This window comes from Centroberyx affinis, unplaced genomic scaffold, assembly GCF_046629955.1.
Source record: "Centroberyx affinis isolate AG114_WGS23_722 - 3 ecotype Tasmania unplaced genomic scaffold, CSIRO-AGI_Caff_v1 ptg003894l_1, whole genome shotgun sequence".
Taxonomy (NCBI): domain Eukaryota; kingdom Metazoa; phylum Chordata; class Actinopteri; order Beryciformes; family Berycidae; genus Centroberyx; species Centroberyx affinis.
In genome coordinates this window covers 471,773-483,482 of record NW_027281733.1, presented here as the reverse complement: position 1 = coordinate 483,482, position 11,710 = coordinate 471,773, and the positions used below count along the sequence as shown (strand labels likewise).

Sequence of the window (11,710 nt, the reverse complement as noted above, 5' to 3'; positions counted from 1 at the left end):
CAGCCTCACCTGGAGCTCCGATACCCACAAGGAACCAAAAAAGGACTTTTCACAGGTGGTAGGACATCCCACCAACCACTGTTTACATGTAAAATGACCCATTGTGGAGCCAAGTAGATATTCCTACTTTCTACTGCACACCATCTCCCCAATTACCTCAATCTGAATTCAGGTTTGCGGAATGACTGATGTATTTGTCTCGTTCTAAAATACAATACAAAAATCAAAAAGAAAACTTTAAAAATACCCAAGAAATAAAATGTCCACAAAAATGGTTAAGTACGATAAATAGGATCATTTGTCTTGCTGGTGCCGCCACAAGCCGCTTAGGCCCTCTCTCCCCTTATCCTACGGGCCAGCTGGATGTCTTTGGGCATGATGGTGACACGCTTGGCGTGGATGGCGCACAGGTTGGTGTCCTCAAACAGACCCACCAGGTACGCCTCACTGGCCTCCTGTTAGGGGGGGAATAGACATTGTGTAAGTGAACAGAAACTACAACCAATGTTAAATTGTAGTGAACCCTAAAGAGATATTCCATTTCATGTAATTACCTGAAGAGCTCCAATGGCAGCACTCTGGAAGCGCAGGTCAGTCTTGAAGTCCTGGGCGATTTCTCTCACCAGACGCTGGAAGGGCAGCTTGCGGATGAGCAACTCTGTGGACTTCTGGTAACGACGGATCTCCCTCAGAGCCACAGTTCCGGGCCTAAGCAATAGGAGACAGTAAATACAGTTAATGCTCTGGATCAAGTAGCCAATGGAACACGAGTTGTCAGAGATACATTCCAATCGTACACCAGTGCCACCAGTCATTTCATTCAAGTCTCTTGATGTAATGCCAAATAGTTTACAAACTTCCAACTCAAAAACTACTGCGTACCTGTAACGATGGGGCTTCTTCACTCCTCCCGTGGAGGGTGCGCTCTTCCTGGCAGCCTTGGTGGCGAGCTGCTTCCTTGGCGCCTTTCCTCCGGTAGATTTACGGGCGGTCTGCTTGGTACGGGCCATCTCTCACTAGCTGAAAACAGAAAACATGAAATATGCATAACCATACCCAAGACCTAAACATCAGCCACGCAAAGAAAGTGCGCTAGAGATCCAAATCTAACAGAGCCTGTGGATAATTGAAGCCGTGCAGATCCCGGCAAAATAGCTTGCTAGGCTAAGCCATTAGCCTTCCAATACCCCTCCCCCGACCGTAACAAACATTTACCACTGGGAGGCGTCTGGTTTGTTCCAGTGCGCTCCACTAGCTAACACACCCCGCCTTCTACCAGCAAGGCCTAAATAAATTGAACAGCAACCTATACTGAGGCGGGCAAGAACGACATTAATATTCACACGTTAGAAAGGATAAATCGCGCCATGATCTTTACACGGAGCGAGTTACCGAGTCAGTAAGCCAACAGCAACCACACACAACCAGCGAGACCAGCGACAAAAATTTCAAACACCCGGCGCCAGCAGCTGACTGGCCTGCCAACATTCGTTTTTCGACTTCGCCATTTTCACATTCGGTCAATTCACCCCCAGGCGACATTGCTTCGATTCAGCTTCAGTAACATTAGCTAAACAAACGTTTACTCACTGGCTAACTAGCGATAGCTACATTGGAATATACTCGTCAATATTTGCCCCCAGAACTAAAGCCGAGTTTCGAGTTTTGATTTAAATTTAGCGAGCAATCGTTGACGTCCAGCCAGAGACGTTAACGGTAAGAGATTCCATTGTTCTATTTTTAGCTAATGCTAACGTTAGCTAGCCAACATATTAGCAAGCTACATAAACAATACATGAAAACAGAAACCCCGATTCGACAGTACAAACTAGCAGTGGTGACAATAAGTTAACATACGTTCTCTGTATACCGTAGAGAATATATTTACCTTCAGGTAGGCGGTTGTTATGAATTTAAAAAAACCCTCAGGTGACTGCTTCTCTGTCACGACCACAGAACACGACGACGGTGTGTGTATGGTGGGGGTTGTGACCAACTATTAATACTTCACCGTGACGTCATGCATGTAGACAACTACACTCTCATTGGTCCGTCTTCCTTTCAGTTGCCAAAATGGCCATCCATTGGTGATTTATTTTGGTTACATAGCCAATGCGATATTTTGAATAAAAAACATAAACGTAAACTCTGCCATGTTCTCCATATTCTCGTGTCTTGATTTGTAGTAAGAAAAGCCAGGTGTATAGCACTGTAATTCATTGCTGTGTGTAATGTGTCTTTCTTGATCGTCACAAGCATTACAAAGTCAGTGTGTAGTTCAGTTATAATTTGACTTCACCCCCCATAGTTCCGTGTTGTCACTTTGCTTCTACTTCCTCCTGCCTTGCGCAAGCTCACATCATTGTAGAATGCGGATTTCGAAGCTAACAAGAATAGCTAGCCAGTAAGCTAAAAACAAGGTTCTTGTTGATAGGCTTCAAACGGGGACAATGTCCAAAACACACACACAGCCCCCGTCATCTTCGGGAGGGACGACTACCGGGGGGCCATCCTCGTCTTCCTCATCTTCGCCCGCAGGGGGCTCGACATCTCCCGCTACCGTGTTGAACGTACAGCCCGAGAAACCTCAACATTACACGTACGTAGCTAGATAGCTGGATTAGCTAGCTAAAGTGTACACAACCTCACGTGCACTTGCATATACCAAACTACAGCTAACTTGTATGAAGAAAAAATAAGTGAATGGCAAATTTGCTATTGTTATACATTGCCTAACCAATCCTATTCAGTGCTAATGTGCATAGAAAGTTTGGCAGGTCTCGTTAAGGAGGCCTAACGTTACTCACTATTACTTGTTACAAGCTTTGTGGCATTACATAAATCAAGTTCTGTGGGTCTGAATATGTATCGTTGCTACACAGACTTGTATTAGATTATACTAGATGAATCTTCGATTATCCCCGTAGGGAAATTGGGTCGTAGCAGCAGAGAAGAGGGTATAGATAAGAAGACAAGCAGAGAGTATGGAAGAAATTATTACAACAAGCAAACACGTTGAAAATAATACAGCAAATAAAGATGCAGCCTCTTCATTTACATCTTTACAGGTGGAAGTGGATGTAGAAGTGCAGGTTTGCTGTAAAAGGCAATAAGTTTGTCAACGTATTCCCTTCTCCCTCCTTGTTTCCCTCTCTCCCAGATATCTGAAGGAGTTCAGAACTGAGCAGTGCCCTCTGTTTGTGCAGCATAAATGTACACAGCACCGGCCTTTTGCCTGTTTCCACTGGCACTTCCTGAACCAGCGGCGCCGCAGGCCCATCCGCAGACGGGACGGGACTTTCAACTACAGCCCAGACGTCTACTGTACCAAATATGATGAGGGAACAGGCACCTGCCCCGATGGAGATGAGTGAGTGCACCTAAGATCACAGAGTTTCACTGCACTCTGCGTAAGGCCACAGACCCCCCTATTTGACAAGATATTATCCCAGGCAATTTTTGTTGTTGGTTTAGTATTGAATTCTATAGCTGTCTACGCTGTATCTAGGGAGATTATAGTTGTCAGAGTGAACATATGCTTACAATAGTGATTCTTATACATTTTATAATTGGTATAATTTGTACTGAATTGAATTTTATTGAAAATAACTATTTGGATTTTGCTGGGAACACCCTGGAACCCTCTGAAGGTCTCCTGGAGGTCTTAGAGAACACCCTGACCCTGTGGTTCTCAAAGAACACTTTGAGAACCACAGGGTCAGAAAACTAGGAATTATGAGCAGTTATGGAAGAAAGAAAAACAAAACACCGGTATAAATCCTAGTTTAAGTTGTTTTTACTATAAATGGTTAAAGTTTGCTGGTATCCAGTACATCACCACTATTTCATCTCTGACATAAGGAAGCTTCCTACATTTGAATCTTGAATTGTTCATGTGATACAGCTGAATATACAGCTGATTGCATGACAAAGCAGTTGCTATAAAAGCCCCTTTTCAGATGGGAGGGGAAGCCAGTGAAGTTACTGAGCGAGGATACGCCCTATTGACGATTGTCAGTCAGGTCGAACACCTCAGATGAATAGTCTCTGATGCACACTATTCACCGTGGACATTAGCAGTTGAACATGGCTGTTCTCCCACCCATGGGTCTCATTTAGAAATGTGCTGAGCCATTGTGACCTCGACGACAACCATCGGTTGGCATTTAAACACAAATGCAAATGTAGAAGATGTATGTTGATACAGGGTTAGACTGTGATGTCTTTGACACATGCTGATGGCTCATCAGTTGTTAGAGTGCACAGTGAACTATTCAGACTATTCCTGTTCTAGCTCTCAGCGCTGATTATGGCTTTTAGCACAGAGAAAGAGAAAATACACCCTTACACAGAGGTGGAAAGAGCACTGAAATATTTACGCTACCAGTCAAAAGTTTGGACACATGCATTTTTCACGTTTTAGAATAAAGACAAAGTAAAGACACCAAAACTTTGAAATAACACAAATGGAATTATTCAGTGACCAAAAAAGTGTTAAAGAAATCAAAACTATATATTTTAGATTCATTAAAGTAGCCGCCCTTTGCCTTCATGGAAAGGCAAAGGCTTTGTAAAGAAATTCATACATAGGCATCAACTTCACTATTTATATTTGTCTAAAAAACAAATTTCAAGCATTTAAGCATAAGCCTTTAGATCAAAATGGCTTTAAGATAATGAAAAATATAGTACATTCAATCAGGTGTGTCCAAACTTTTGACTGGTAGTGTATGTATACAAATAAAACTTATTGAAGTCATTGTGGCAGTAAAAACTAAATACATAAACGAGCGTATTTCACTTTTATTGGGCTGTAAATTGTGTAGTGTACAGTAATGATTTATATGCTGTAACACACCTGTATGTCTGTATGTAGCCACGTTTTGCATATGATTTTATGTGTGTATTCCAGATGTCCATTCCTGCATCGGACAGCGGGGGACACAGAGCGCAGATACCACCTCCGCTACTACAAGACGGGCTCGTGTATCCATGAAACGGACGCAAAAGGCCACTGCAGCAAGAACGGCTCCCACTGCGCCTTTGCTCACGGATCACATGACCTGCGCAGCCCCGTTTACGACATCAGGTACGCCGGGGAACATGACTTTACAATGAAGCTCGCCGTCTTTTGCCTTTGTATGAGTTTATCTGTAATTGTGTCCTAGGTGTTTGCATGTTTGCCTTGTGAATTTTCCAGGGAGGTGCAGGTGATGGAGTCTCAGGGAGGCTCGGGGGCGGCAGAGGGAGGCGGAGGAGACGGGCAGTCGGGACAGGCGGCCAGCACTGCCCTTATAGAGAAGATCCTGAGTGAGGAGCCACGCTGGCAAGGTAAAACTATGATGTCGCTTTACATTACATTACATTACGTCATTTAGCAGACGCTTTTGTCCAAAGCGACTTATAATAAGGGCATTTTGTCAACAGTAGTCAAACCCACTGTATATCACAGTCTTCATCAGCTCAGGCTTTAATAGGAATAAGAAGCATTTGTAGAATCAGAGTTTTTTTTTTTTTTTGAAGAGTAGAAGGGGAAGAAGATTGTTACATGATAGGTTAATTCAAAGAGATAGTTTCATCCAAGTGCTCTGGCTGGTCCAAGACATGTTTCTGACTGTGCTGATAATTCCCATAAAACTTAAAAAAAAAAAACTTTAAAAAGTTAGTGTTCTGTCTTGTTTTCTTATGTTTTTGTATTCCTATGTATGTACACCAGTTTGAAGAAAACTTTTCAGACAGCACACACACTTCAGTAACTGTCGTATAAAAGCTGGAATACCCTTGCGGGTGTTCTTTATTGTGAGTGTGGGTACTTTGATGCTCATCCATGCCTCATACCTATTGCATCACCGTCATACCCATAAACACAGTGAACAACAGCTCCTCTGGTGTTATTGCTATAGTAAACCCCAATCAGCTCAGTTTGAACTTTTACTGTCAAATTTCTTAATCTGATGTTTCTTGACCAGCCCTGGTCTTCTGCCTGCTTCATGGTCTCCTCCTGTGTGTCTGTGTTCTCGCTCTTTAGATAACACCTATGTGCTGTCCCATTACAAGACGGAGCTCTGCAAAAAACCACCTCGCCTGTGCCGTCAAGGTTATGCCTGCCCGTACTATCATAACAGCAAAGACAGGAGGCGCAGTCCGCACAAACACAAATACAGGTATTCCATCACATCATGTAAAATAAAGAGCCCTAAAGTACATATAGTTTCAGCTTGATGGTCAAAGAGTGTGAATATCATGCTGTATGTTCTTGCCGCCGCAGAGCGTTGCCATGTCCAGCAGTGAAGCACAGCGAGGAATGGGGAGACCCCAGTAAATGTGAGGGAGCGGAGGGATGCCAGTATTGCCACACACGCACAGAACAACAGTTCCACCCTGAGGTTTGTCTGTTTCAACAGTGTTTACACAAACTGGACAGCATCAGCACAAATCAAAGACATTCATATAAATGTCTCTTATTTTGTTATTTTGCCACAGATCTATAAATCCACCAAGTGTAATGACATGCAGCAGTGTGGCAGCTGTCCCAGAGGGCCCTTCTGTGCCTTTGCACATGTAGAAAGTAAGGCTCAAAACACTACTCAACAACCATCTGATGATTCATATTCTAATTACATATTGCATATGTCTTCTACTTTTGGTAGGAACATATTTTTTCTTAGCATGTCCTCCAAATCTCTCACAGATTATTCTTGCTCTCTTCCAGAGCCGTTTGTCACTGAGGAGCCGTCGTTCCCCATACCCAGCTCCCCTCCACCCCCCAGACCTCCAGACCCACTTCCCGCCCAGGACGCCTCCTCGAATCCAAGCGGGCACAACATGGTGCCGGGGCCCGGGTCCGGTTCTATCGGGGACCCCTTCTCCCCTTCTGCAGGGTCATGTGTGGCGGAGCAGGGTCTGCTGGGCCGGGTTTTGTCTCTGTGTGAGGACGTGGGCGGAGGAGGAGAGCCTCTGTCTCCTTGGGCTGGAGAGGGAGGGTACGGCAGGGCACCGGGATTCGAGAGGGAGGATCAGGTGAGAAGGACTAATACATGAAATCTGGGATATGGGGCATATGGGACGCTAACAGATGAAAAAAAGTCAGGAAAATAATTTCTTTAATAACACTGAAGTCTCAAGGTAAAGGCATTTCGATGGTGTCTGGCTTCCATAGGTTGATTTCCAGTTGAAGCATGATGTTGGGGCGGGACATATCGTGGGGAGGGACTGTTCAAAAGTTGCGGATGCAACTACACGTTTGTTGCATTTGCTTGTCCTGCTTGTTTTTATGTCCACGTCATCAGCATCTTGTTTGTTGTTTCAGGCCAAGCAAAGGAGTTTTGCTCTGGAGCAGCGCAGCAGAGAAATGGCATCGGCTCACAGCAAACAGGTAGAATTACTGGTTTGCATGACAATAATCAGCACTCGCATCTACACATGGGTATTTAGTGGGCTAGCTGAACCCTAGCATACTCAAGCTATTGTCCACTGTTTTTTTATTATTCTGTTTAAAACTCTAAAACTGCTTCTCCATACTTTCAGCCAGAGACTCTGCTCCAACTAATACTAACAAAATATCAGGGTACTAGGAGATGTGTGTATTCAACCTTTTGATACTCTTTATACTTTTTATTTATTTTTCCCCATAGAAATGAATGACTGAGAGTGAATAGTGATTTGTGTTGGTAAAACTGTAAACAGTCTTTTAACTCTAATCTAATGAATTTAACTGCCTTTCAACACACTTCCAGCTGCTTTCAGCTAGTCCACACATTTTCTCCAGGAAACATACTTTTCTGGTTATTACTGTAATCCTGCTGCAGGGACACAGGGCCCACGCCTTTTTCTCCCCAAATGCCACGTATCCTGTCTCCTTCAGGACTTGCTGGTGTTTCTGCCGGTGGGCAGCCCTTTGAGTCTGTCCTCCAGCATCCCCTCCAGCCTGGCTGCCACCCCGCCCAGCCCCGCCCCTCCCGGACCCTCGGGACCAGGCATCACCTCAGGCATGAACGCCAACGCCCTGCCCTTCTACCCCACCAGCGAGACCGTGGAGTCAGTTGTCGGTGAGTCGAGATACACAAATTCTCAAATCCTCATTTAATGAACGTGCAAGTTGGAATAATGAACAGTGCTAAAAGTAATTGTAAATCTCAAACGGTGTGTTGGTGTTGTATGTATCTGTTGTAGAGTCAGCCTTGGATGATCTTGACCTGAATGATTTCGGTGTGTCGGCCTTGGAGAGGAGCTTGGAGGGCGGCTCTGCTCTGCCTAGTGTGGGAGTCATGCTAGGTATTGAACAGACACAAGCATGAACACACAGAACTACATATATTTTTCAACACGTGTACATACACTGCAACACACCTGGTCACACACAACACTCACACACACCTGATAACTATTTCCCTTGTCCTTGCAGGAGGAAACCAGCTTCAGAGTTCTGCCCCAGTCAATATCCCAGGATCCCTCAGCAGCTCCGCCCCTTTCAGCTCGCCTTCGCCCTCTCCCCCAATCAGACCGCACGCGTCCCCATTCTTCTCCACCCACCTGCCGCAACCCGGCCAATCGGAGAGCAGCTTCCTGGGACCGGCTCATAGTTCTTTAGGTTTGTGGAGCTTGATTGAAGGAATCGGTGAAGTTGTGTCCACTGTGTTAGGAAATGGCTAATATTTATCTCTTATTCTCTCCTCTGCAGGTCTGAATGGTATGAGCAGTAGTATCTGGGAGCACTTCCCCTCAGGCCAGGGCTCCCCAGGCACCCCCCCCACCCTGCTGCCCTCCGGCCCCAGCGCAGAGACCGCCAGGCTCAAACAGGAGCTGGAGGAAGCTCACAGGACACTGAAGCAGTGGGATCACAGCTGGAGGCACACTGCACAGGTAGGTAGGTAGTGGTGTGTGTGCATGTGTCTGATATGGCTGCGTGTGTTTGAGTTAGTGCAATCACCAGCATGTTGGAGTATACCGATATTGATTGGTGTGATTCATTTGCTTTCGTTACGGATTTGGTTATACCTTCTCCTGTAGTCGTGGGCAGCACTGAAAGCAGACGCGGAGGAGTCTCGCGCCCACGCAGCACGGTTAGCCATGGAGGCGGAGAGAGCCAGGCAGGCTGAGGAGGAGGCGCAGAGGCAGGCCTCCCTCCTGCAGGAGGCGCTGGAGAGCCTGAGGAGTGGAGACAACCCCCATCTAGCACTGCACCAACTCCAGCTACTGCACAGACTGCCGCTGGAGTCGGTCCTCAGCCTGCAGGCCCAGCTCTGTAGCTGTTTACACGCCGTGGAACAGGTAATAACACACTCCTACCTTACTGCAGTCAACCTGAAGACCCTACATGGTATGTTCTGATAAGATCAAAGTTTATTGCTCCCCACAAAGAAGTTGGGTCATTACAGGAGTAAAAGTACAACACAGCAGCACTATATAATATAAACACAAAATAGAATATAAACATAAAATAGAATATAAACAAGTGGGGTTATATAAACATATGCATATAACAAAATATGAAATCTGTGATATTGCCACTGCAGGTGAAAGCTTTGTAACTCAGAATTTTGGTGATTTTCATGTTAACTTCAATTGAAGGATCACATGGTCTTCTACAGGATGAGCAAATTCTACCACCCCACTGCTGATGAAACCATGGATGATGAAACCCATTCAAAAGCAATTGGGTAAACTAAAAAATGCATGGTGGTCAAGCTAAAAACAAGGCTATTTTTCTTATTTCCTGAAAGTTGATATTTTGGAGACGCAAGGTTTTCACCTGACAGCAGCGATATTTAGCTGCCACTGTCGGCAAACTTCACTTGTGTCCAACTCTGAAACTTAGTAGAAACTCCCATAACACAGCTAACGTGCTCCCATACTGACTCTTGATGATCAGAATAACTACTACCAACCATTATACTTCATACTTTTCTCTGTTCTTCATTTTGGTTGTTGCTGTTTTTTTCTCAACTTTATAAAGCTTCCCACTGCAAAAATAAGCCAGGTGATGCACTTTTTCCAAGGCAACTGCTTTCCGTCGGCTTTGCAGCCTCTCCCCTTCTTTTACTGTGTCTGGGCACTGACAGCTTATTTCCGCCGCTTCATTAATTTAATTTGAGCTATGTGCTCTGAATAGGTATTTTATATTATTTTCTTTGGTCTCTACTACACTAAGGATAAATGCTGAGCTAATATTGATTCGGTGCCGGGAACGGTTATGCACAACTTTTCCATGTGCCGTTTCTTAGTCTTAGGTGGAGGATCAGTAGATGTAGAGTCCGACAGTCCTGGGTTACACATCATTACCACTAACATTATCTTTTTAGACGGTCAGTTGCCAATTTCAACTTAGCTGTAAGTTCTGTCTGTCTTTCCCAAGGTGGTGTACAGGAAGCAGAGGCAGTGCTGTGTGACGTGTGGGGAGCAGGGCTCAGTGTCTCTGCCCTGTGGCCACGGACTACAGTGCGACAGCTGCTCCACCTCTACAGAGTGCCCCCTCTGCCCCGAACAGACCCTGGACCAGCTCTCTTGACCTGATCACAGCCCAGCCCGCCACAACGCTGATTCCAGACCAGTCAGTCCTGATTCCACAGAGACCAGCCTAGTATCTTAATAATCGCTAATCACAATTATGTCGAAGTCCTTTTTAAAATTTGGCTACAACACAAGCACTGATCAGGTTTTGTACTTGTAAGACGAGGTATACTGATGAATGGCCAGCTTAGTGTGCTGGTCAAGGGGTAAAAGCTCTTCATCATGTAATTTAGGATTTATCTATTGAGACTCTTGACCAGCCACACTGTTCTTTAGCCCTGTTCTGGACTAGTGAAAATAACCCAAAGACCTGCAGTTATTTCTTCTTTAACCCAAACCATGAAGCATTCAAATGCACAATACTAACTCCTATTTTATGTTGATCCATTTTAACAAAACAAACAGGTCTGACTCAGAATAAAAAGTAAAGGGCATATTCAGCTTCATCCAGACAGACTATCCCATAATGCTACAGCCAATGGGGGCCATAATACCAGTCCGCTGGTAGCGCATGTCTAGACTATGCCTTTACTGTTGAATTTTCATTTTCTATTTTTCATAGTTTTTGTTTTTTTTAGCAAAACAAATGTAAAAATCGGTGATTAATGTTTGATAATAATAACAAAAAATATTTAAAAAATATAGTAATATTTGTTTTTGGAATTTACAACAGATGGCCTCTGTTAAAGCACTCAGGTTTTCTCTGTAATATTCTTCTATGTTAACTGGAAGAGAGGAGCATGTTAACACAATCAAGACAAATGTACTCAGTCAACTAGTGTAGTCTTTGAAATTACATATTATATTTTTTCATTTTTAGTTTAACGCTTTTCATGTTAACTCAGACATACAAATTTGTTTTTGTCAAAACCAGCCCTTTTTCTACTCTATAAATCAATGTATCACAGGTTTCTCTGCCAAAATTTTTACATTTGTAGTAATCTTTGACATTTCACAGCGTGTCAAATGTAGTCTAATATATATATTATATATACATAGTTAAGTGATGTCATATTTTTCTCTTGCACTGATTAGACAAGGTTATCAGGAAGCAGATGGAGCTATAAGGGGGTGTGTGTGAGTGTTCATGATCACTGTGATGGTCTGGTAAACCCATGCTCAGCATACCGTCCACACCACCCACACAACTCATCCAACACCAGTGTTTCATTCGGAGTGGATTTTTGGTATAGATCATTAA

General features: G+C 44.2%; 2 protein-coding genes across 3 annotated transcripts; one reads left to right on the top strand and one right to left on the bottom strand.

The window, feature by feature from the left end:
* Positions 1–173: 173 nt before the first annotated feature.
* Positions 174–1,973, bottom strand: LOC139662800 (histone H3.3A). The gene is made up of 4 exons (XM_071541518.1): positions 1,889–1,973; positions 883–1,020; positions 555–708; positions 174–455 (listed from the first exon to the last, which is right to left on the bottom strand). Exons 2-4 carry the CDS (start codon positions 1,008–1,010, stop codon positions 327–329), a joined length of 411 nt encoding a protein of 136 aa, XP_071397619.1. The 5' UTR covers positions 1,011–1,020; positions 1,889–1,973; the 3' UTR covers positions 174–326.
* Positions 1,974–2,387: 414 nt separating this feature from the next.
* unk (unk zinc finger) lies at positions 2,388–11,702 on the top strand. Of its 2 annotated transcripts, none has more exons than XM_071541493.1 (16): positions 2,388–2,599; positions 3,161–3,370; positions 4,913–5,089; positions 5,201–5,331; positions 6,029–6,164; positions 6,269–6,386; positions 6,484–6,568; positions 6,713–7,020; positions 7,310–7,375; positions 7,865–8,048; positions 8,173–8,274; positions 8,405–8,590; positions 8,681–8,862; positions 9,010–9,270; positions 10,355–10,485; positions 11,618–11,702. In XM_071541493.1, exons 1-16 carry the CDS (start codon positions 2,451–2,453, stop codon positions 11,700–11,702), a joined length of 2,511 nt encoding a protein of 836 aa, XP_071397594.1. In that variant the 5' UTR covers positions 2,388–2,450. The 2 variants fall into 2 exon arrangements, with proteins under 2 accessions (XP_071397594.1, XP_071397595.1); XM_071541494.1 differs by lacking the exon at positions 11,618–11,702 and adding an exon at positions 9,571–9,659 and having other exon boundaries at positions 10,355–10,526.
* Positions 11,703–11,710: the final 8 nt, after the last annotated feature.

Coding starts and splice junctions, on each gene's coding strand:
- LOC139662800 (XM_071541518.1), bottom strand. CDS start 1,010: ATGGCCCGTACCAAGCAGACCGCCCGTAAATCTACCGGAGGAAAGGCG. Junction 709..882: donor AAGAAGCCCCATCGTTACAG/GTACGCAGTAGT, acceptor CCTATTGCTTAG/GCCCGGAACTGTGGCTCTGA. Junction 456..554: donor CTGCCATTGGAGCTCTTCAG/GTAATTACATGA, acceptor CCCCCCTAACAG/GAGGCCAGTGAGGCGTACCT.
- unk (XM_071541493.1), top strand. CDS start 2,451: ATGTCCAAAACACACACACAGCCCCCGTCATCTTCGGGAGGGACGACT. Junction 8,049..8,172: donor GACCGTGGAGTCAGTTGTCG/GTGAGTCGAGAT, acceptor TATCTGTTGTAG/AGTCAGCCTTGGATGATCTT. Junction 9,271..10,354: donor GTTTACACGCCGTGGAACAG/GTAATAACACAC, acceptor GTCTTTCCCAAG/GTGGTGTACAGGAAGCAGAG.